At 31.8% G+C, this 24,745-nt stretch overlaps 2 protein-coding genes across 3 annotated transcripts; both read right to left on the bottom strand.

The window, feature by feature from the left end:
• On the bottom strand, positions 1-15,523 carry LOC105331840 (mucin-like protein). 2 transcript variants are annotated; one of them, XM_066084931.1, is made up of 35 exons: positions 15,396-15,523; positions 14,738-14,898; positions 14,462-14,612; positions 14,124-14,319; positions 13,800-14,044; positions 13,464-13,689; positions 13,053-13,295; positions 12,839-12,967; positions 12,547-12,750; positions 12,003-12,251; positions 11,330-11,531; positions 10,925-11,091; positions 10,544-10,705; positions 10,285-10,413; positions 9,863-9,991; positions 9,137-9,262; positions 8,706-8,828; positions 7,988-8,239; positions 7,740-7,868; positions 7,350-7,475; positions 6,919-7,053; positions 6,637-6,756; positions 6,298-6,546; positions 5,052-5,285; positions 4,171-4,296; positions 3,667-3,924; positions 3,467-3,490; positions 3,225-3,331; positions 3,045-3,109; positions 2,734-2,918; positions 2,436-2,538; positions 2,326-2,345; positions 1,466-1,577; positions 932-1,041; positions 1-452 (listed from the first exon to the last, which is right to left on the bottom strand). In XM_066084931.1, exons 1-35 carry the CDS (start codon positions 15,444-15,446, stop codon positions 436-438), a joined length of 5,265 nt encoding a protein of 1,754 aa, XP_065941003.1. In that variant the 5' UTR covers positions 15,447-15,523; the 3' UTR covers positions 1-435. The 2 variants fall into 2 exon arrangements, with proteins under 2 accessions (XP_065941003.1, XP_065941004.1); XM_066084932.1 differs by having other exon boundaries at positions 4-452; positions 9,137-9,259.
• Positions 15,524-15,680: 157 nt separating this feature from the next.
• LOC136275352 (uncharacterized) lies at positions 15,681-22,775 on the bottom strand. The gene is made up of 10 exons (XM_066084215.1): positions 22,625-22,775; positions 21,619-21,927; positions 21,403-21,537; positions 20,922-21,215; positions 20,559-20,834; positions 20,051-20,380; positions 19,446-19,571; positions 16,526-16,846; positions 15,901-16,197; positions 15,681-15,712 (listed from the first exon to the last, which is right to left on the bottom strand). The coding sequence occupies exons 1-10, from the start codon at positions 22,773-22,775 to the stop codon at positions 15,681-15,683; spliced, it is 2,271 nt and encodes a 756-aa protein (XP_065940287.1).
• Positions 22,776-24,745: the final 1,970 nt, after the last annotated feature.

Below are 24,745 nucleotides of genomic sequence, written 5' to 3'. Positions count from 1 at the left end.
CATCATCTCATTTTGAATGAATTCTATATTTAAAATGTTCTGCATATATTAATACAAACAAGGTAAATGATAAATACCAGCACATTGTACTACAGATATCTAGAGTTGTTCGTTTAGTGCGCTTTGTGTATATGTATACAATAAGATTTTAATACAAATATTTATGTTCATATTTAAATTTTGAACGTTTTTTTTTAATGTTATATTCACTCAATGAGTTGTGATTTGGTGACAAATATTCTGTATAATTGTAATCAATACACAAAATCACTAAAAAATGGTAAATCCTTCACTTTTTAATAATAATATATATCCATACATCTTAAAACTAAAGAGAGAAAGAGAGAGAGAGAGAGAGAGAGAGAGAGAGATGATTATTCAGACTAGTTTTTAAATAACAGTCTTTGTTTTGTTTCGAGAACCCCTTCTTGCATGTCATTCTTTGTTTGGAACTGAAAAAGAAGATATTAGTTTTTTTTATTACGCAAGATTGAAATGATAAACCTTACTCTACTACATATATAAATAATATAATACGCCGGTTATTTAGACACTTGATCACCTTTCCGAACATTATAATCTGTCATTTTTTCCATAGAATTTTTTTTTTAGATATCCTACAGGAATATTGTTTATTCTATGTGATAAATACCTTCTCATAAAAATTTAAATTGAACTCTTACAATAAAGCACATAGTTAAATTTTTCGGACCATTCACCTAAGACAGGTGTTAAAAATATAATTTTGGCATTGGCATACGTATTCAACACAGTGTTGAAAAAATAACATCTATTTCGAAACAACAAAAGGCGTTTCTAAGATTTGTGGGGAAAAAGAAAGTAAATGCCTAGAAGAAAGTGTGATCATGATTGGAATGTATTTTTTAAGGGTAAGTAATCAATTACTAATTACAAATGTATAATTTTTTACCTTGGCCAAAGTACGCGCCATATGCTCGGCTGTCATCGTTGTAATTTGTTGGTGGAGTATATTCTCTGCGAAATTTCATTTTCTGAATGTAAGAATCACTTATGTCGATTCTGTAATAGATGTTTTGATACTCAATATAATTCTAATATCACAAACAATCGGTATCAAACACAAAAGAATAATATTGCATACTTAAAAACAATTACAATAAAAAAAACTGGTTTAATTATGCATATCTTTTTTATGAATAAAAACGGAACTTTTGGTCTTTCATACTTATTAACACTTATTCCTTAAATACCTCATGTCAATCAAAGGAGGAAAAGACACAAAGAAATTTTATTTTTTATGAAACTAAATTAAGAAACAAGAACGAATCATCCTATATATTCGACTCATATGAAAACTGCCCTCCGATGGTACATTAGTAACCTATCTATCAAAGCTTTAATAAAAAGCTTTATGTCATATTTGTATTAATTAATCAGACGATTTTTTTTAAACTACTCGTATGAATATAACAAAGTCACTCACACTTGGACACGATTTGCTGTCTTATGATGATAAATCCAACAGGCCACAATAGCTATTACAACAACGGAGAATGGAATAGTCACTCCAAGAACGATCAAAAACGTCGACAAATCTTGAAAAAAAATTAAATTGTTTCAAATTACGTGTACTAGCTTTTAATCGTTAATCTATAGAAACCTATTTGCGGTTATCGTATGTTTTGTAAGCAATTCAAACGTTCAATCTTAATTCGTTTTGTTTAAGTAAGGCTTAAATCAGATGTAATATAATTGTGTGGTTTCATTAATATTCAAGGGTATCAATTTTCGTGGATAAATGGAAAATCACAGTTTCAAGGATGCGTAAATTCGTGGCCAATGATCGATCCTATCAATACAAAATATTAGTAGAAATTCCAGTTCAATGAATATTCAATTTCAAGGATAAATTTAATAACGATATCAACGAAAATTGGTATTCAACCAATATTGATGAAACCACAGTATATGAGCCAGTCCTATGATATCGCGGTAATTAATCATTTTGTCAAAAAATCTATCAATACAGAAATATTTCCAGAAACTAATGTTATTGTGAGTTTCCTCTATTATATTCCTCAGTGATGTTCAACGTTTCTCTGTTTACTTTGTCTGAAATTATCCCAACGTCAAATGTCAATTTCAGAGCGTGCTACTTTACATAAATAGAAATACCGCTATACCATAGAACCCGCGATATGATAGGAAACAAGTATACCCCTAACCTAATTAAGATTAATTCAGAAAATTCTTTTTTTTAAAATATGATTAACCAATTTGACTCAATGAAAACAAAATCATAGAGATTTTATGACAAAATTTTTACGAATTAAGTAAACTTACCTTTATCAGATGAATCTTTGCTAAAAGTATTAAGTATATGCATATTAAATTGATTATAACTTTATTACTTTCAATATGAAAGACATATCATTTATTGTAGCAATACTTACACACACTTTGCTATACCAGAGGAGTCGATGCATTTTTCGCCTGATAAACACGAATATCCGAAACTGTGCATAACATAACAAGGTGATGCTAACGGTGAGATGCCTTAAAATATATTTGAAAAGATATAGATGTTTTGATTATATTTCTTGCCTCGTAAAATAATATTAGTTTTATATCTCTTTTTTCTTTGAAAACAAGTCGGATTTTTAAAACTAAATGCATTGGTTAGATTCATGCTCAATTTGTTTTACTTTTAACCTTTAGTCATGAAATCAAAAATGATTTAATACTCCTTACTGTATTGTGGAAGTCCAGATTGGTCTTTAATTGTCATATGCAGTATTGTTGGAATATGATGTAGCACCATCAATTTAATTTTACCATGAAGAAGATCTGTCATGCATTTTGCGAGTTCAGTAGTAAAGTTGACCGATTTATTAAGGCTACCTATGATTTCATAGTCAATGATCAAACTCCCAAACCTTCAAATATGAAAAAAAAATAAGAAAAAGATTCGCTAATTGCGGAACTGATTATTTCAGTTTTAATTTGAACATTTTGTGGATAAATTATCGTTCACTGAATGATGAAGAATTTTCGTTACTTACTGAGCAGATAACACTTTCACCAAGTGGAATCCGTCTACATTTTCCTCTTCGTAGAAAGCATTTAACTAGGATACAATATTTTAACATTGTCATTAAAAAAATATGAAACAAATTTTATCTCAACAAAAACCATAATTTATATTTGAAATTAAAAAGTCTATCTATTTTGACATTTCTTACCGATTTTTCAAATTCCTCCACAATCGTAACCGAATCATTCAGGAACTTCTGACGTTGAACGTTTATGTCAAACCTAACTTCAACCTTCACCTTGGTTTCTGTTTCATCTTTATATAAAAGTTTAAATTAAAATTAAAAGATAGGTCACCATTGATGCAAAGATGGTTAAGTCTTTATCCTTAAGATGCATCATCACATGATCTTAATTTGAATTTAAATTGTTACATGTAGTGTGTTCTTACTTGTGGAGTATCCCGCTTTTGGTTCTGTAAAACATAATACAAGAGAAAAATAAAACGTCCAGTCAAAAAACAAGCAATGATTTTAAAACATCACAAAATACTGAAATAAATCATCATGAAAATATCTTTAGAATTATAGTAAAAGTAGTTAAAAAGTAGTCAATTGTACCTTAATTCTTTAAGATAAATCGCATACTTACGAACACAGTTAGTTAGATCTGTTCCTCCATAACGACACTCACAGATAGCAGAACCGGGGGTGTTTACACAAACGTGTAGATCTGAACCACATATCTTAGTCCCTCTTTTACACTCATCAATATCAACGGTGCAGTCCTTCCCCTCCCATTTTGAATTGCAGGTACACTCCCCCGAAACGGCATCACATTCAACAGCGTTAGTTCTGTTACAAGCACATAGTTTGGAACACTGCTCTCCATATGTGAAATTATCGCAGACTGTGTAACGTGTTCAAGTGATGAACAAAAAGACGAAAAAGGGACAATTTTAGCATTCCTCAATCAACACAATTTACTGGTATAATAAAGATAAGTGAAAAGTGTTATATATTCAACGAAGTAATTCAAGTTTATCTAAATAACTTTTATTTAGATAATTCTTATGTTGAAAAAAGAAAAATCTGTTCATGATCATGAGCAGTAGCAAAGATGCAAGATTTCTGATAAACTATTCATTCCCCAAACCTGTGCATTTGTGCCCATCTCCTTTGAACCCTTTATCAGGACATTTGCACGTATAGCTGCCAATAGTGTCCGTACAAGTAGCATAGGATGAACACGTGTGGCTTCCGTCAGAACATTCGTTAATATCTGTAAAAACGTATGGGTATATAAAAGCAAGGTGATGCTGTGTAAATTTAGCTTTAGCTCTTAATAAAGGGATTTTTAAAGTCATTTGCGACAAAAATGGCGGCTCAGAAAAATTTAACAAATAAGATTATGTCTTGTAAAACTCTCTCAAATATGATAAAATATTTCTTTTCAATCTTTTTAAACAATATTGGTGAATACAATAAGGGCTGTTTTATTGTGTTAACTTAAACAAAAGTATATAGATAAAAAAATGTTCTGCCAAAAAATGAAAGCTTTATTCTACGATACCTACGAATTGTTTTGACTCAATTTTTAATTGATATGTAAACAACCAAAATCTTCTTTCAAAATGTATTAATCAAATTAAATCTTTCGATATAACTTTGCTTGAAACAGTTTGTAATTATTTTGACACATTACAACTTTCTTATTACGATAAATTAATTTATATATTAAAAATATTATTTCAGTGATTTTATGAGTACAAATATATATCGGGGGTCTTCTATTTATTAAATGAAAGATATTTAAAACCCCTTAAATAAGCAAACAAACACTCGCTATACTCAGAAGCTTAAGAACCAAAAAGATTGTCATCTGTTGTGTTTGACATGTTTTCGGAGGTAAAAATACAATGTCAATTAAAAATACAATCGAATAAAATTGATTTTCAACATTGACAATTAAGTAACTATTGTAAGAGTAATAATAAATAATGTTTGACTGCTTATAAAAAAAGAAGAGTTTCATACTGTTGCACTCCTTTTGAGTTACTGGATCGATTATGAATCCTTCATTGCATAAACATTTGAAGCTGCCTGGTGAGTTCTCACAATCATGACACTTGGTATCCAAGCATTCATTTATGTCCACACAATCTTTTTCATTTTCCAGTTTAAATCCGTGGTTACAAGCACACTCGTAACTTCCTACAGTGTTATTACATTTCTGTGGACAAATACTCGAGTCCTGGCATTCATCAATATCTGTTTATATAAAATACATCAAATTGACATCGTAGATCTAAAGAACTTATTAAAGGGGAAGGAAAGTAAAAATATGTAGTACAATAAATCAATTAATTATTATCTACTATGATTGTAAATCGTATTTTTTTTAAACCCGGAAAAAAGAATAAATCAAGAAAATTGATCGCTTATTCTAAATTTCCCGCCGCTATGAGACCTGCCATTTAACTTTAATCTACGACGTCATACCATCTATTCCGGTTTGGTTTGTTTTCTCAATATAGCATCAATATTAGCAAATAATGATATTCGCTCTAAATGTTAAGTTCTAGAAAATTTGAAACAATGTCGATTTGAGACCAATCTTTTGCCTTGACTTTCTACTTTACACACCAACGTCAAACGGAGCATGTTGGTTAAAATCTATAAGCGGAGGTTAAAGTCTGGGGAATCTCCGCGTAATTGTGGAAATTGTCAACTAATACAAAGTATCGTAAAACATTTCTGCCTGTCGTTTTTTCGACATGGTAATTCCGACATAAGATTGGGTGTATTTTAAAAATCCCGATTACAATTATAACATACATATTTAGTTGGCAAAAAACATGACTTGCGATAAATATGTTCCTTCAGGTCATTTTCAACTGTGAATGATAGCAGATTTAAATCAATTGTGTTCAGTCGATTACATGAGTTACAGAGAGGCGTAAAACAGCGTTTAATTCAGAGCACCTTATACATTGTATATGTAAACCAAACCGGTATAGATTGAGTGACGTCGATATAATATTTTTTTTGGGGGGGGGGGGGTGGTTAATACAAAAGTATTCTACATCATGTTAGCCTCCTGTAAATACAATTTCTCTAACTCCAAACGTGCATCATAGCTTAATTATGTATTTTATTTTCAAAACAGCACGACCACGTGTAATTATTTTAATCCCTTTATTAATATAAATAAAATATATTTTTGACTTTTCGTCCCCTTTAAACATTTAGAACACGTTCGTGTTGATTTTATAACTTATACCTCTACAAAATCCATTAATTTTTCTAAATCCTGGTGGGCATTCACATCGGAAGGAACCGGGGGTGTTAACGCAGATGTCGTGGTGGCCAGGGCAGGGATTAGATTTGCATTCGTTCACGTCCTGCTCACAAGATTCCCCGGTCCACCCTGGTTCGCAGACACACCCCTTTATATTGTTACATGTCTTTGAACCACGTCCACATTTGCAAGGGGTTTCACAGTTTTCTCCATAGAAAAACTTGCCACAGGCTATATCATGAAAGGAAAACAATATATTAGCAAAATAAAATAAAGGGATCCCTACATTACAGTGTAAATAAAAGCATTAAACAAACTCACGTTCGCAAGATATTCCATCATTCTGAAGTTTGTATCCAACTGCACAACCGCATTTAAATGAACCCTCTATGTTTGTGCAGTTGTGGGCACATTTGTTTTTGCTGCTGCATTCGTTGATGTCTTAAAAGAAATGAAATATTAACTTGTTCTTACGAAATATTTGAAATAGGAAAATGCACGAAGCAGTATTATAATAAGACCTATCATTACTTTAAAATTAAATAGAAAAGTGTTATGAATTTCATATTGAGGGCATCACATGAAGGAGTTTTTTTTAACTACCGATGCAAGTTTTGCCGTCGCTATCAAGCTGGTATCCCGATTCACAGAAACAGATTCCAGATTTTGGGTCATGGCCGCCTCTCCTACATCCATAGCTACAGTTCCGACCAGGGAACAAGGCACACATGTCCTTAACTGAAATGTATCAATGATTTCAGACTTAGAAAGAGCTACATACAAAACCCCTTAACATTTGAATTCTTCTTTATGGTCAAAGCTGACCAAAACACTTTTAGTTATATCAGGGCAGCACGAAAAATCTTATCTTTTACAAATATTTCTATCATATCACATATAAATATACATATGTATGCTAGAGTTATAAATATTTTGAATTTATTAAATATACATGTGTTGACTATTTTTTTGTATGTATATTTGCATTCTCCTCATTGTGTTAATTTGTAAAACTAAATGAACTTGAAACTGACCTCTTTCACAATTCTCCCGATCCTCTCCTAGAGTGAATCCGTAGTAACAACCGCAGTTGTAGCCACCGTCAACGTTGATGCACATTTGAGAACATGGGTGAACGCCTGTCTCACACTCATTTATATCTAAAATTCATCGGATTTTTAATTTGATTTACGTTTATATATATTTCGATAGTTTGAAATTTTTACAATTATGATTACTTGTAAACCGGGCTTAATCTTCAACAACTTTCCTCAAGTCAGTACTCAGCCTAAAGTATGACTTTTTACCTCAAATGTATGCATTATTCATTTTTGGCGCTGACGACTTATTTGGGTAATTCATAGCAATTTAAAACTTTGGAGGCGGTGGGGCCTGCATTGGTAAAGAACAGAATCTAAAATTACCTTCACATGCCCCGTTTTTCATCTGAAATCCTTCCAGGCATTCACAGGAGTAGCTACCATACGCATTTTGGCAAACTGTAGTTGATTTTGGACAATCGTTCAAGCTCAAATCAGAGCATTCATCAATATCTATTATACGTAGAAATATAGAAGATTATGCTCGTGTATAACAACGAATACATTATAAAGAGAAGGTTGTAAAGATAAAAAAAAAAACGAAACATTTTAACAATATTTCCTAAGTTCACCTTCGCATTTGTCGGCCATTAACTGGAAACCGTCTTCACAGCCGCACAAGTAGGAACCCTCCAGGTTTTTGCATACGCGGTTGGAGCCACATATGAATGGATCTGTGGTACATTTATCGACGTCTTCATCACAATTCTCTCCCGTCCACCCTGACAGACAGACACACCCACTCACTACGTCACACCTGTCTCCCCCGGGACCGCACTCGCACACCTTACTGCAGTTGTTGCCATAGTTAGGAGGTTCACAACCTGTCCAACACAAACGCAATGAAAACAAATCAGTTCGTCCTACAAACATTGTCATATACCATACGCAGCTTTTATAGCTCTTATTCTTATTTCCTCCTTTGTATTCTGTCAATATATATTATTACTCACGCATGTATGTCTGCGTTGTAATTTTCTAATACCCCAGTTTCAAACTATAACCACATCCCTCCAAAGAGTTCCCATACTCAAACCAATATTTTCTCAGAAATATAATGAAAATGGAATAACGTTTGTTCTTTTAGTTTAGCGATAATTTGCAGTACATGCGAGGTCGATGATTCCAATATTTGGAGTGATTAGCAAGATACTTTACAACCGACACTAAACTTCTGATTTAAAAACAAAGTTTGGACAAATATTACATTCAAGTATCCTCGCATTTGAAGCAGTTTAAAATTATCATCAAACATTATTCTAAACTAAAACCCTATTTCTTTAACCATACCTTTGCATGATGTTTTATCTTGGCTTAGATAATACCCAGGCCGACAGGTACAGTTAAACGAGCCCTCTGTATTAACACAGCCTTCCTCACACGGTGAAGTCGGAAGCTCACATTCGTTTATATCTGAAGAATTCAGAAACGTGTCCAATAATAATCTTGAAAATATTTCAAAAAGCCCATCAATTCTTTTAAAAAGTAAATGATGAAATCATTTGTCAAAAATGAAACTCATTTCAATTCAGTCTAAAACAACGCCCTTATGGGATTTATATTTATTGATGTGGTCAATCAAAATAGCTCTGATCGAAATTAATTTTTTTTTTTGAATAAAAATAATAACACGTGTATTTAGTACTTATATAAGCTGCAAAAAATTCTGATTGCAGATTAGATATTTTGATTAGATTGTTAAACAAAGTTTGTTTACATACCTTTGCAACTGATTCCATTCGATGCCAGTTCGTATCCCAACGGACAATCACATTGAATTGTTCCGGTTTTGTTACTACAGGTGTACTCACATTTTGAGGGAAAGTCCTTACAAGGATCATTATCTGCTTAGGAAGAATTATCAGATTGAAAGTTTAAATGTGAAGATCCTTAAATCTATTACTGTAGACTTCTCTAATTTTAATCTCATTTCAATATAAGAGGTAGTACAATATAACTAGGTTTTTTCCTAAAATTCGAACATATGCGCTTCGATTTAAAAAAAATTATTTAATATCGTTAAGCGATGCTTTTGTCGAACTCTCACTTTATATTACTTAAACATATTGGGACAAAAAAGACAAAAAAATCATTTAAAATGATTGGTGGTCAAATACACTTAGAAATATATCGTCGGTTTGATTATAAAATTTGACATTTAGGAAGCGAACATTGGTATATTTTTTTTAAAAAGTTATAATCTGCATGTCCAAAGATATCCTTGATTCACATGTTGCTCTATTTCTCGATAATCATAAATATCTTAGAATTTAAATGATGTTCATTTAAAAGTATAAACAAAATTCTAAGATTTGAAACGCCCTCTTTGGCTTATCGCGGTTCAAAACATGGATTATTTTTAACAAAAATCGTCCAAATGTGCGGCATAAATATCTGAGGACAGACTATGATAGTTAAGATAGAAAATGTGAATTGAATAAATATACCTGCTTTGACACACGAACGATGGTCCGATTTCAAGGTGTAACCCAAGAAACAGCTACACGTGAAAGAGCCTGGTGTGTTCTGACATAATTGTTCACATCGCGTTGTTCCAGTCAGACACTCATCAATATCTATGTATAAAACACTTGTATAATATAGCAAATCAGTAGTTGTTATATGTGTAAAATACAAATGTTTATGAAGGAAGAATAGAAACATTGGTTGGATATCAATATTTATCACTTATACTGGTACTGTTTTTGTATGGCGTGAAAAGATTGGCGTATTTGATTAAGAAATGGCCCAATTTTTATTAACAATAATATAGTTAAGTTAAAGCTAGATGATTTAAAGTTTAAGTTCTTCTAATGAGGATTAATTTTATTAGGACAAGTCCAATTTTATCACATAACAAAGGCTTTACCTATGCACTTATCCTCAATTTTCTTGTATCCTGGGAGGCATTGACAAATATATCCACCCTCCGTATTCTCACACGTCTCAACTGTAGCATTGCAGTTATTGTTGTCCTTCGATAGACACTCGTCTACGTCTGGTTAAATGGCGAAAAGAAAAGAAATAACGCCTTCATATCACAATAGTTACATCTCAATATTGTAAGACAATTTAGGAATGAGGCCTTTTTATCAAAATTATTTAATACAATCAAAGTATTGTTCAACCTGAACAGCTGTCATCGCTCGTGTCGTAGCCCCGGGGACAGGCTGAACAGTTGTAACCTCGCCCCAATACGGACTCCTCCTCCGGACTCAAATCTGTGCACTGTCTGTTCAAAGAACAAGGCATCTCGAGGCAGGCGTCAACTTCACTTTCACAATTATCACCTGTATTGATAATAGTAATAAGATTATTCTTACAAAGAGATTTCTTTAAATCCTGGAAAAACAAAATGCATCAATGGTTTTTGTTCCTCCAAAGTTTTTTGTTATAGAAATTCAGGAATATTTTACATGTATATCAGTATCGCTTTTTAAGGTTTATTCAATTTTAGGATGTACACTTTAATTTAATTTGATTATTGGTGTAGTCAATTTCATAGATACCAGTGTATCCTTGATCGCAGTCACACACAATTTTGTGAAATCCAGTTTCCCCCGATGATGGTAAATTATCAAAATCACAGTTTCCATGGTTACTGCAGCCACTACACAAGTTGACGGTAACATCCAGCGCAGGCGACTGTACACCCATATCGTCTTCTGCAAGAATACTAAAACCAAACAAAAGTCAGTTATATTTGTAATAATAATACATGATAAATAAAACAGAGTAATTACAAAATGTACTAAATAAAACCACAAATGAAATTTTTGCGGGATGAACAATGGGAAACTGACACATGTTATCTTGTGATTACTACGTAAAATTGATTTGTATAATAGTCACACTGAAGGTTTCCTTTGCAAAAGGAAGTTTCAAGAGAGTATTGATATCATTTAATCAATTACCTGATCTCAGAAACGTCGTCATTTATAGGTGTCCATGTTGCAATTCCTGTTCGATTGTCGAGAACAAAATGGTCGGGTTTTTTTAGTACAACGTAACGTGGACTTGTCTTTCCGTCATCAGAAATTTCAAATTTGAATTTGACTGTTTTATTTACATGCACATTGATTGTGGTGTTTCCCGATATTTGCGGTGATTCGTTTTCTGTAAAAGTATACGTGTAAACATCTGTATCCACTAAACAAATTGTTATGAAGAAAAGTTTTAATGTAAAATTATAACTTATTATTTCAATGAACAAAATAAAAAAAAATAATGGTTTTCAAAATTCGGTTTGTCAAATTTTTTAGGGGTTTAGGGGAAAACTATTTTGAGGCACTGATTGAAGCAAAATTACATTATTGCCGTCCCGTACAAAAAAATTAGTTTCTTTTATATGCCATTGAAAAGGAATCTTTATTATGAAAAAAAACTAAGATTTGTTTTAATCTTATTTATAACAAATTTTCAAGTAAACAAACTATCATATTAGCATGTTTAGGCAGCAAAATAAATTCTGAAAAATACTGCTCATCTTGCTTTGAAGTAAAAACATGTTCGATAAACGCATTGTAAACGATTTTATTTGTATTTACCTCAAATATATCAGAGATTTAAATCAACAAATTTGATTACCTAGCTCAGCAATATTTTTATCCGATGTTTCCTCTGACTTCCCAGATGATAAAGCGACCTCAATGTCTCCCGTTGCCAAGTAATCAGAAATGCAGGATGCCGAGGGATTAAGTCCACATTTAGCTTTGGCATCGTTTAGACGGCTTTCGTCAACTTCGTCCAAAAACATAGGAACGAACTCAGGATGGAAGAAATCTCTGAACGTCAGTCCATCATCATATTGGAATAAAGATTTTCCTTTTACTGACCCTTTAAATGAAAAGAAAGAATTATATTAAGATCACTTTCAAATTTAAAAAAAATACTTGAATAATAAACGACGAAGAAAAAGATACACAAAACAATCATTCAATTAAATTATACAATATTCATTTGCAACAGTTTGGTTAAATTGACTAACATTGCGGTTTATAAAAAGTTATAATTAATTAACGTTTCGCAGTTTTAGATTAAGTCAACTAATGTCAAACTTTGCGCAAACGAATGGCAATGTACCAGACTCTAAATATATATATATAGATGGTAGTCATTAATATAAACTTGCAATGTTGTCCAAAGTTGAAAAAGATATCTCTCTCCGTTTTGGTTGCTTTCTCATCTAACACTGTCCCGTTTGGCAACATAAAATCGTTGCTATCGTTGCCGTCAAAGTTTCCCATCAAACCGGATGTCAGACCTTTGTATTTCTTATTCACAAGAGTGTCGCTAAGCAACATATTCTTTCCAAGGCTTATCTTCACAGTAATTACTAAAATAAAAACCGTTATTAAAATATAGAACCACAAAAAGAATAGCTAGTGTTGTTGAATAAACGATTGAAGAAAAATGCAACTTACGTGGCTTGAGAAATAAAGCAGAAATCTTTCCATTGTCCCAACGAATGGAAATATTTGTTGTCAAAAGGGTGTAATTTGAGTTTTGAAACTGCTTAGTGAGATCTCTGCCATTTGCTTTAATGATCATACCTAGAAAGAAACGTCAGAGGTTCAATTGAACAGTAGTATAAAACAAACACTAGACTTACTAACTTTCATGAGAATTGTAAATTACTTTTCTTGTTGCGGGCCATCTCAACCTGTATGCTGGCACCAGTTTGGTCCTTCGCTACGAACGCGCTGAAGACAGTGGCGTTAGATTTCGCCCCATTCTGAGATGAGGCAAGTTCTGTGCGTGATTGGAGCTCAAATGTTGTCGTGCCTGTTTCTATTTTCATCAGTGTGTATTCTCCATAACCGTTAAATGTATAGAGTTTTCCATCAAGGGTTGTAATATGCGGATCCCCAAACGTACCAGCTATAAAATGAATCACAAAATGTTTACTGTATCCTTTTTAAAATTGAAGAAAAATCCCCTTTTAATCCCTTTTGTGTCCTTCATTTTAACGTAATTATTTATACAGTTTATACAAAAATTAATTGTCCTCAAACGCCAAGTTAACTACTTTTATTAAAAGACTATTACCAGAAACAAAAGGTGATCTGCTATAGCATGTTGGAATCGGGCGAACCTCGTAAAACAAATCACATTGTTCTGTACTGCAACAAGCATCTCTAGGATGCGAGTCATTATTATTATATTTGTTTTGGTCCATAAACGGATTATATTTTAACATGGTTCCTGCTAAAGGTTTTGACAATTGTAGTGGTCCTAAATGGTCGATATCAGCATACATCTTGAAGCAGCATTCCTAAAATAAACATATGTCTTAATACAGATTCAATAAATAAATTGAATAAATGAAAGTATTGATTTCGAAGGTAAATAAAATTTGTTAAGACGTTATAAGGTAATTCTTACAGCATTGATATCGACCAATATAGAGGCGTAGCATAATAACCGATTCTTTGTGTCAAGTCGACTGATGGCAAAGCGTGGATCAAACCGGAGTAAACGACTATTGCAGGGACATTCAATGTTGTTGGTTAAGAGCTGTTGGCCAATTTTATTATCTCGGTTATAGTTATACCAAATTCGACATTCTCCTGCTTCCTTTTGTGTACGAACCCCTTTAGTGAGTTTGTAAATCCAGAAACCTCGTCCTCCTTAAATAAAATTAGCATGAATGTGTTAACAAAAAGATACAGTTAAGTATGTCTTGTAAATATGTTTTAAATGAATTACCTCCATTTCCAGGCACGTCTGACATTCGAAACACACTTTTGTCTTTGGCAGTTCTTTTTTGCACAATGGTATTACCAAAACGATATCCCACTGATATCTTAAGGCCATGTTTGTACGGTAAATTTACATCTACATAATTGTAAACAGCAAAGGTATTCTCTCCATCAGATATAAGGAAAGTTTGAAAAGTAATTTTCTGCAAAGAAAAATATACTAGAAATTATTATATAAAAAGAAATTTGTATTAAATGGAAAATTGTTTTATAATATAATATAATAAAGTAAGACAGGTGTACTAGATAAACAGTAAGTAACCATGAATATTCTGGTAGTCTGACCTTTTTTTTAATTCCCCGCACTGTCATATTCTCCCATGTCACTTTCACAAGCCAATTTGCTTTGAATCCTTTAAAATCCTTGAAATAAGCCTTTATGATATTGTCTGCCTTCTCCATAAAGGTTTCATTAAAATCGGCTCTATTTTGTTGCCTTTGAATGTATATTAGGTTAAAAATTTTATTTCGTTAAAAACATTAATAATAGTATAAAATTAGATAAAAAGTGTAACACAAATAGACGAAATTTAAATGAACGAGACTTTATCGGTTAAGTACCTTGAATATGTTTTATAGTACACTTTTCCAATTTTTTCTGACTTTAGCTCAGATGAAAATGGACATAATATCTTTTTCCCCTTAAAATTTGGAGAGTGCAAATCTAGTGCATTTGGACTTTTGAAGTTGTCTCCAAGCCCTATCACGCCATGAAAACCAATCTACGAAAAGAAATGTTCAATTTAGTCTTACGAAATAATAACAGTTATCTGTCTAAACAAAAAGCACATAAAATATATCTCTAGCCAAAAGAAGTCATTAGTCTTTTTAAAATTTTCTACTTTAAGAACATCCATATCGAATTACAAAACATAAAAACATAAATCTTAATGGTTATTAGACTAGCGATTCATTTGCTGGGAAAACACTGTTGTAAAAATATATGACGTTACTGGCAGTTGTAGACTTATAACTGGCTTATTGACAATGTCGGGATTGGGTTTTTTGTGTTTTTTTATGGTTCTCAATTGATTTTTTTCACAATGCTTATGATTTTGGTTATCATTTAATTTGTTTTGTAAAATTTTGTTAATGGTGAAAGAAAAATACAAATGCATTTCTTTGTATTTACATCCTAACTCATCTTAATTAACTTCTATGTTTATTGGAAACAATAATGTAAATTTAGCTTGCCAAAATGCTAAGCACATAAACTTACATATACTGAGTTGAATCCGCCATCAGATCCATCCCCAACATAAACAGTCATCGGTGCTTTAAGAGCTTCACTTGTCTTTTTGTTTTGCAAAATGATATCTGATTCTTTCTCTCCATATGGAAGTTGTATCTTTCCAGAATATTTAGCTACAAATGTTTCATTAAGATTCAGATTTCAAAAATAAAAAGAATAGAAAAATAAATGTTTCTTTTCAACAAAACTATGCTTTGTCCTCACATTTCTGTTCTTATTGAAAGGATTTAGATGAAGAAAACAACAATTATGTTAAGCTTTATCTATTTTTTTAGTGATGAGAGCTTACATAGGCAAATATGCAAAGTGCATATTGTTCAACATGGTAAAATGTTGTTTGGATTAATCATTATTATGCTTCAATTTCTAAGTAGAATTACTTTCTGAAAAAATATACATTTTGCCGATTAGATTCTAAAATCTATCTCTGTAATAAGCTCATCGCAAATTGACGAAATAAATGTAAACTTACATCGAGTGGTCTTGATCTTAAAAACATTAGGAGCGCTTTCTTTGGTGCCGTAGGTAGGATAGTTTGTCGTATAGCCATAGCTGAGTGCTATGATCGTGACCTCATATTCGTGTTCGGACATCAGCAGAGAATTCCAGCGTATTTCTGGTTCGTATCCCGTTGTTATTTGTGTTTTTTTGTCGATGGTTACTTTGTAATGGTTCACAAAACCTGTTGACCATTTCTCCCACTTTAAATATAGGTTGTCAGGTGAGCGATTACACTGATTCTTCATGATCGGGCAGGGTCGTAAGGGATCTAAGGTGAACAAGAACAACATTATGTCATGATTTAGACAAAAATCCATTTGATTATTTGTAAATGAACTCAAAATACTTCTAGTAGTATTTTTCATTTAAGATTTGTAATGCAAAAGCTATATAAAAACCTAATGATATTCAGATTATTAAACTTAAGCTTCTGATATGCCATAAACGTTTTCTGTACATAACGAAAGATCAGTTGAAACCCTTTTTTATGAACAAAGTAATATCTTATTTGTGCATGTAATTCTTTTTTTTTTCTTGCTTATGTTTTGTAATTCGTTTCCTAACTTGATTTTTTTCATAAGCGGTCTTTAACTAACCAAGTATTATTGACTGCGAAGACTCATCTACAGTTATATTTTCCTTTGGATTCTTTAATTCGGCATGTGTTCTGACTGTTGTCCAATACAGTCGCCCTGGTTTTAATTTCAGGGAGCATGGTGTTATGTATGTAGTGTTCTTTCCAACAAACTTAGAGCCAGAACTCCCATTGTAACTGATGGTTTCTTCCCTCCATAAAACTTCATATCCAATCACCAAATCCGTATCGCGGAATGGTTCTTTCCACTGAAACGAAAATCCAGCTCCTTCTTCACAGAAGAAACTTTGATGGTTGAGCGTGTGTCCTTGTAAGTTGGATCCTGTGTTGGTGAAGATGATACAGATTTAAATGTAAGTCAACTTTGATTTAAACGTATACTGATCATTTAATCTCGAGAGGGCCAATTTTAGCGGATTGTAGGATTTTTGCTTTTTTGTGGGGATGTTATTTCGTGGATGCATCGGTTTTCAGTTTCAGTAGGAAACTAAAATTTTTATAATTAGTTCTCGTGGAGGATGTAAATTCCTGGGTGAGGGCTACCCATGAATACCACGAAAATTGAGCTACCTCGACTTATACTGATTCCACAGTAGATTTCGTCAGTCTGCACTTAAAGGGTTATTACCAAGATTTTTTTTTCACAGTGCCGTGATTTAAAAGATGCAGTATTAATGTCGATGGATAAACGAATTTAATACTGTTTGACACTGTGTACTTAATCCAACAATAATAAAGAGAAATAAAATAGCAGGTTGTAAAAAAATACTAAGTTTTGCTCAATTCCAAGCATGTGTAATATCAAAAGGAAAATATAAAACTTTCCCGAAAAAAATCAATGCACAGAAGTAAACAAATGAAAATTGATTATATGATATAAGCGATTTAAAGTAATTTCTACTTTTACATATTGTTCAAATCACTTTCAGGATATAATTAAACAGTTAAAACTTATTCACAAACTATTGCATATACATATAATGTTTTGAATTAAAATAAACAACAGAAAAATGTAGTTTAAAAAATTTGAATTTTTTCTTTGAGTAAAAAACGTATACACATAACATTCCGAAAAAAGCACATAGTTCACAATTATACACTTGACAAATAGCTGCAATGACTAGTAACTAATATATCCACGTGTTTAATTGAATAAAACGTGTCATATCTGACATCAACCACTTTTCAACGTTGAAACAACGTTTTAATATATACATGAAACTGAACACATATTTTCAAATTTAAACTTCCTTATCATTCATTTAATTTAGGTTTTACTTATTTTTTGTAACGTGGAAGCATTAAATGATGTGATTTACAATATTAAATGTTAATTTGAATATATTTTTTCTCATATATTTTCCAATAAAATATTATATTGTTGTCTTATCCAATTAAAATATCAATTTTCTTTCAAATAAAAAGTTAAATTACTATGTCACATTACATTTTTTTAAAAAGATTGTTTTGATACAAGAAATTTGAGATTGAGTTGTGCGTACAGCAAGTGGCTAATTGCATTTTAACTGGGTCAGTGAGAAGGGGTTGCGCAGACCCATTACCACTGCAAGCACTGATGATCTATGTAGTTGTACAATTTACCAGACTGCTCTATGCCAGCTTGACCGCTAAAGACGTTATTGGTGAACAAAGAAAGTCAGTTCTTAGGTACACCTCGTGCAGTCACTACACAGATTTACAGTAAAATGCCGGGATTTTAGCTTTTGAACTATTAATTTGTTATATATTTTACACTGGAGTATCTTGGGGGTTATTTTTTAAAACAGTCTGCAGAATGCAAATGATGAACTGACTATTGTGGATTCTACGTTTTTCTGTTGACATCCTTTGTTTCATGCCATGGCTACCATTTGGCGAAATGTACGTGTTTTCTTTGTGATCGTATTCTTACAGCCTTACTTAAAACATTTTGAAATGCGAAGTTAAACTTTTTAAGGAGGACTTTATACACAAGTTGTTTAGCGAAGGATATACTCAAATACTACTGGGATTTAAATAAAGGCCGACTTTAACATTTGGATTTTTTTTTAACAAAGTGTCAAAACACATAAAACAGCACAACGTTATAAAAGAAGATATGTTTATAAACAACATTTTTGCCAAAAAAAATACTTAATTTTAACTTGTTTTCATTGTCATATCTATATATTTTAAATTAGATTTCAACACAATTTCTACGTTGAATCAACGTTGGATTTTGACGTTGAAACAACGTTACATTTTCAACGTTGCCTCAACTTTCATATGTAACCTTATTTCAACCTTGATTCAACGTTGATGCCTGGTGTTGAAACAACGTTGTTTCAACGTTGAAATGCTCACTGGATAAATTTCTGTACGTTGAAATTTAAAATTAAATTTTAATGCATTTTAAATTAAGATGAAATTATTTCCCAACATCGGATCTCTTTTTGATTTGGGGTTTTTTTTTAAATCTATTACTTGTTTTAAAAACAATTTTATAAAAACAGGAAATCACATGCAAGAAACTAATTATTTAATTGTTAATAGTTAATGACGATAACGTTTCACTAGTAAGTTGTATTTTTAGTTGAAAACATTTTACCGTTCAATTTCATTTGCGTCCATGACGTCAGATGCAATGCGAAAATTGGTCACTTTTCAGATATGCAAATCATTGAACGGATTAAAATTCTCTAACGTTCTAACAATGTAGTGCAAGGTTCTTCTTTTTTTAGCTGAAATGAATATATAGTAAGTGGTCTTTTTTTAGAAATCGATAAAATCTTGATAATTGCCCTGTAACGTGCAATTTATTTAGTTGGGTTTTTTTGTTTTGTTTTGTTTTGTTGGGTTTTTTTTTGGGGGGGGGGGGGGGGGGGCTGGGGGAGGGGTAATTTAAAAGACTGGATCTACGTCTGAAATAGGAAAATACTTACTATGAACACAACTAGAGTTGCTATGGTAATATGAGTAAGAACAGCGACACCTGCCAGACTGACAGTACATGTCAGACCCATAAAGACATTCCCTGCTTTCTTTACAAGGTACATTGTACTTCAAGCCTGTTAAATATAAAAAATAGACGAAAGATTTTTTAAAATGCATGTTATGGATCAAATTTTTCAGATATAAAAATTACGTAATGGTTGTTTCAATTCGTTCCTTATATGTTTGTTAAAATAATCATATGCGTTACTTTTTCAGGATGCAGTGTATCAATTATGTACATGTATACCACCTCTGTTTTACAAGTATATTTACAATACTTACATTAAGGAAGTTGGATGGTCAACAAATTAGCTATCGGATCTTTCTTAACTTTTATTGTATCATTGGTTAAGCTAAAAACTATCATTCAGTAAAAAAAAATCTAAATATGAAAGATTTAAGATTTGAATATCTCTTTATCTTTATACAGAGTTCTTCTTCTTTGGAGATAAATATAATCTAAAATTGGCCACGGCCACTCAACCCCCTTAAGATCACACGATATTATTAACATTTCAAACTTTTCCTAGCAAAAATTCACATATCAACATACTTCCAATGACAGACAAAGATACATTGTCGCTAGCTCCCCATCCTTCTGAATTTCTTGCTAAACATCGGTAATAGTTGGGATAGCCTTCTTCGAAAGTAACTCCATTGATATACAAAAGTGGATTACTTCTATCAACAGTGCTTCCAATGAATTTGCCGTGAGTTATATCTATATCTTCTGCTGTTCCTGTATAGTAGTGAACCTTTTGCCACTTCACTTCAAGAATAGGTGGAAAATCAGCTTGATGCTGAATTGATGCGTTCGCTTTGAGATTCGATAAGTAGGGTACACGATAGAATGGAGTGGAAGACAAAATAACTCTTGGAGTTCCTACAAAATTGTTACATTATATTCCTTATATTAATTTAAGAATTGTTTATTCCAAAGCTCATGTTTTCATAATGCATTTAGTGATTTAATTGTATAGAATTCTTTACAGGTCTATGAATATTATGACTTTCTAAATTAGATCTTGAATGGTTATTGTTAATTTCGCAATATAACGTACTGATTGTAGTTATTTCTTCGTAATATGGATCGCTTTCTTTTTCGAAGTTTCGATTCCACCAACTGACAGCTTTTATGGTAACATTGTATTTTGTTCCAGGTTCCAATCTCCTTGGCCAGTCATAAAAGTTGTTTGGACAGTTATGAGAATATCCATTTAAAATGATGACGTACATATCGATGGAGGTATTCATTTTAGGAACTGCCCAGTTAAGGTGCAGATGCTCTGGATGAAAATTACTTCCACTGATGTTGATTGCACCAGGTGGTAATGGCTCTAAAATAGAATAATTGAATCTGTTAATATCGCAATAAACAGTGCATGCAAAACTCAAAAACAGATAAGCATTGTAAAGACACTTACCAACTACAAGATGTAGCACATTACTTTTAATATATACAGTCTTTCCGACATCATTGAGGAAAACAACAGAAGTTATTGTCACAGTAAATAAATGTCCGGGAACGAAAGTGGAGTTGACATGATATTCATTCTGTCGATCTATAGATTTATTTACTGAGAAAAATCCATTGGTTTCAGAAATTTCAAGGATGTACCGCCGTACAAGATTTTCATCCTGTGATGGATCCCTCCAATTGACTTCCATGGAAGTTGTCGAAATTACACTGTTCGTAAAAATTGCCTTAAGAGATGATTCTACAATTTAATGTAATTTTAATCAATAACATGATTCAATAAATAAGTAACCTGTCTAATTATGCAAACAGAATGCTACAAATCTATCACAGATTTAGAAAACAATTGTACATTGAAATATTTGTTCATATCACTTTCAGTATTGACTTCAGAAAAAGAATCATTCTACAATCTTAAGTTAACTTACGGAAGTAGCATCTGCTTCCATTATAGTAGGCATACAAACTGTTACAAACGCATTTTTTGTAGGTATCTGAACAGATTAATTCCATTCTATCGTTACATTCCCTCGTCTGCGTGCAAGGATCGCCGTGCTGCAAAACTAGGCAAAAATACACAATTAATAGAGATCATTGACTGAGAGATTTAAAGAAATGTTGTTTTTCATGTATTGATGTCTTACTTCCTCTGACTTTCCTTATTTCCATCCTTTTGCTCGTACACCAGCCATCTTCAATCATCACTTGAAATCGATAAAAACCTTCATCTTCAAATGCAGCTTTATTGATGATTAACGTGAGGTTTGGCAAGAGTTTGCTTCCCTTATATTTGTCGTCGTTAACATCAATGGTTTCTGTTGATCCATTTCTTGTTACCTGCCATCTTGCTTTAAGACTGTGTTCCAGTTTTGCTTCTTTAAAACCACTGAATATTGCTCGTTTCCCAAAATCGGTTTCCAAAAATGACGGCGTTATCAGCATAACTGGACAGACTAATACAAATCAGAAATGTTCATAAGTTTAAGATAAGAAAATAAAAAAATATATGCTAATACGTATTTATATATTTGATTTTGACTACTTCAATATTACATTAAAAGAATTTTTATGTAAAGGCTTATATAGTACGTAATCGGGGTTTTTTTTTTACATAGGCATAATCTTAAATTTTGTAAATTTTCGCAAATGTGAAAGTTTCTTTGGATTTTCTGAGGGAAAGAGTGATCATCCAATCAAACATTGAAAGTATTACCTTATTAAGAAATGAAAATTATTATCTTTTATATGATTTTTCCTTGAAAGTGGACACCAATCTAATTATGCTTTAAAGTGTATGATGGGTCATAAACATTGAATCAGATAATACAAAAATCATTTGGTTTTGTTGTTAATAGTCTTTGTCTCTAATAATAACAATAAACAAAATTAATATTAATCTAAGGTTCTCTTTGTAAACAAAATTGTCACCTTTTGGACATTTTTTGTCGCCGTTTAATCGAACCAATTCGAGCTACGATTGTTTCAATCAATTTGTATATTAATATTTAAGAAAGATTATAATGAGGTTGATGCCATATTTGCTTGTATGTTACATGTAATATTATTTTTCAAATTCGCAATACAATCACGCGACTGTAAAGCATTTTCGCGCGAGATATAAAATATTTGTACATAGACTAGAGTCCCTACTTCTTCTATCTGCTGTAGCTGTAGTATCCGTCGTCGTTGGCTCATCCCTTGCTGTTGCTTGCTGTATGGCGTTCGTCAGGATACAGAATACCATGAGAACCGGAAAATTCCGAGGTCCTCCGGTGATCTTTAACCCATTCAATGATCCCATTTTTAGTACATCTGCGAGTCCGTAAAGAATATGCAATCAGAAATTTAGAATTTTTAAAAATAAAATGAATACTCATAAAAAAATTAAAAGATAGTTTGCATTAAAACTTGAATTTTTAAATGGATTTTTCGCTTTGTCATATATGATTTACAAAAATGGTTGAAAATTATGATTAATTAAAGCAGAAACTTCCGAAGTTTCAAGAAAATATCTTAATAATTAATTTAAGTAAGTTAAAGGAAAATAATCAAATAATTCTTTAGAAGAAGCTGCTTTATGTTAAAAGCCGTACAAAAAGACGTGTAAACATATTTCACGAGAGAGATAAAAAAATTACATATTTGACATACATGTTGCCTTGATAATGTTTTAATCAGATTTTGTAATCCGTTTACTTACCTTACCTGGTCTGCGTTATTGTGTTTCCTGTCCACACCTTTTACTTATAGTAAAAAAAATCTTATAGGAAGAGAACTGGCCAATTAAATACAAGAGAGATAACGTTTCTATAACACTGAAAATATACAAATATATTCTTTTCTTACATATAATGTATATCAGGGGAAAAACCTGAAAGCGACAGAGAATTACTAACAATATGTGTATTCGGACGAATTAACATTGCAGTATTAAAGAGTATTTATGGTTTTAAAAAGCCTTCAGATAATTATCAGTAGTAATATTACACACTTATCAGCAAACAGTATATTAAATGATTACTATAAAACATTGTATGTGCCCAACTGTCGGCTCTTCTCACTTACAAGATATAATGACAGTTCGAATTGTACTAAAATTAGTCATTTTTTGTTGAGACATTGTCAGCTCAGTGAATCATAAAATTTGATAAAGAAATAAGATAATAAAAGCCTTAAACCGAGTTTCCTGTCATTGGTGATTTCAACTGCGTCCATCAAGGTGTGGCTAAATTTTGTTAATGAAATATCTCTATGAACATTTAATTGTATGCAATCCTATAGAGAGAAAAAATATCATTGAAGAACACTAAGCGTGATGTTAAAAATCTACGACTACAAACTATTGTTAGATTTTTGTAAAACAAATTTATTTTAATTCTGTTTTTATAGATGTATTTAATAAAATGGCCCACCTTCATAAATTATCATAAATTTTCTAAAACCAGTGTACATGGGTATTAAAAATAATAACGAAACCATTCAGCATATCTTCTCTTTTTAAACTGATATATCAGAAGAAAACGGTTTCAGTAGACAAAAGCATGGTTGTTGATTGTATACTAGGATGAAAATATGATTGTCAGCAATTTAAACTTTGAAAAATATTCTTAAAGATTGTGAACTTTGATAGTTAAGATGGGGTAACTTCGAAATTGGCCTCCTTTATCTGTACTAAACATTGTATAACAATGCAAGCATCAAAATGCCTTAGTCTTGCTTTATTGCTTTGGTGGTAAAAATTCAATGTTTCCTTTTTATTTGCTTGAAGAGATAACAGTTGATCGTATTCCTGAGGAACATAAATATGAAGCGTCTTCTTTAAACTATCAGAGGTTGTACCAGTTTAATTTCTATAAACTGACAATTTTGATTAAAATCATTTAAAACATTAGTTACTAAAGTGTCACGCTTTCAAAACTCTAATTCTTTCTGTGTATTTTTTTTATTTTATTTAAGTTAAATATATGGAGAATACCTTAGTTAAGTAAACCTAGCTATGAAGCAAAATTCAACAAAATTAAATCAATAGCATGGTCAGACAACAGATACACCTTCAATTCTGTGTAAAGCTTATAAAGATAACAGATTTTATAAAAGTGTTTGTTAAATGCACCATTTAAGCCTGGAAACAAATCATCGTTAAATAAAATCCAGCCTGACAATTTGAAAAAAAAAATTGGATCCTGGTGTTTTCAAATTGCTCACCAGAACAATTGACACGAGCAATTGTATCAATCTAATCATACCATCGTATCATAGAGGTCTCTATCT

The sequence above is a fragment of the Magallana gigas genome, chromosome 5 (assembly GCF_963853765.1).
Source record: "Magallana gigas chromosome 5, xbMagGiga1.1, whole genome shotgun sequence".
In the NCBI taxonomy this organism is placed as follows: Eukaryota; Metazoa; Mollusca; class Bivalvia; order Ostreida; family Ostreidae; genus Magallana; species Magallana gigas.
Note: the sequence above shows the minus strand (reverse complement) of the source record. Positions and strands in the feature narration are given on the sequence as shown.

Bases quoted from the DNA above. Each gene is read 5' to 3' on its own strand.
- LOC105331840 (XM_066084931.1), bottom strand. From the start codon at position 15,446: ATGACTGTTTATGTTGGGGATGGATCTGATGGCGGATTCAACTCAGTA. The intron at 6,547-6,636 runs GTGAGTTTGTTT...TTCATGATATAG, and splicing joins TGATGGAATATCTTGCGAAC to CCTGTGGCAAGTTTTTCTAT. The intron at 3,925-4,170 runs GTTTGGGGAATG...CACGTTACACAG, and splicing joins AGATGGGCACAAATGCACAG to TCTGCGATAATTTCACATAT.
- LOC136275352 (XM_066084215.1), bottom strand. From the start codon at position 22,775: ATGGGATCATTGAATGGGTTAAAGATCACCGGAGGACCTCGGAATTTT. The intron at 21,928-22,624 runs GTAGGGACTCTA...GATTTGTATTAG, and splicing joins AGCTACAGCAGATAGAAGAA to TCTGTCCAGTTATGCTGATA. The intron at 20,381-20,558 runs GTACGTTATATT...ACAATTTTGTAG, and splicing joins CGAAGAAATAACTACAATCA to GAACTCCAAGAGTTATTTTG.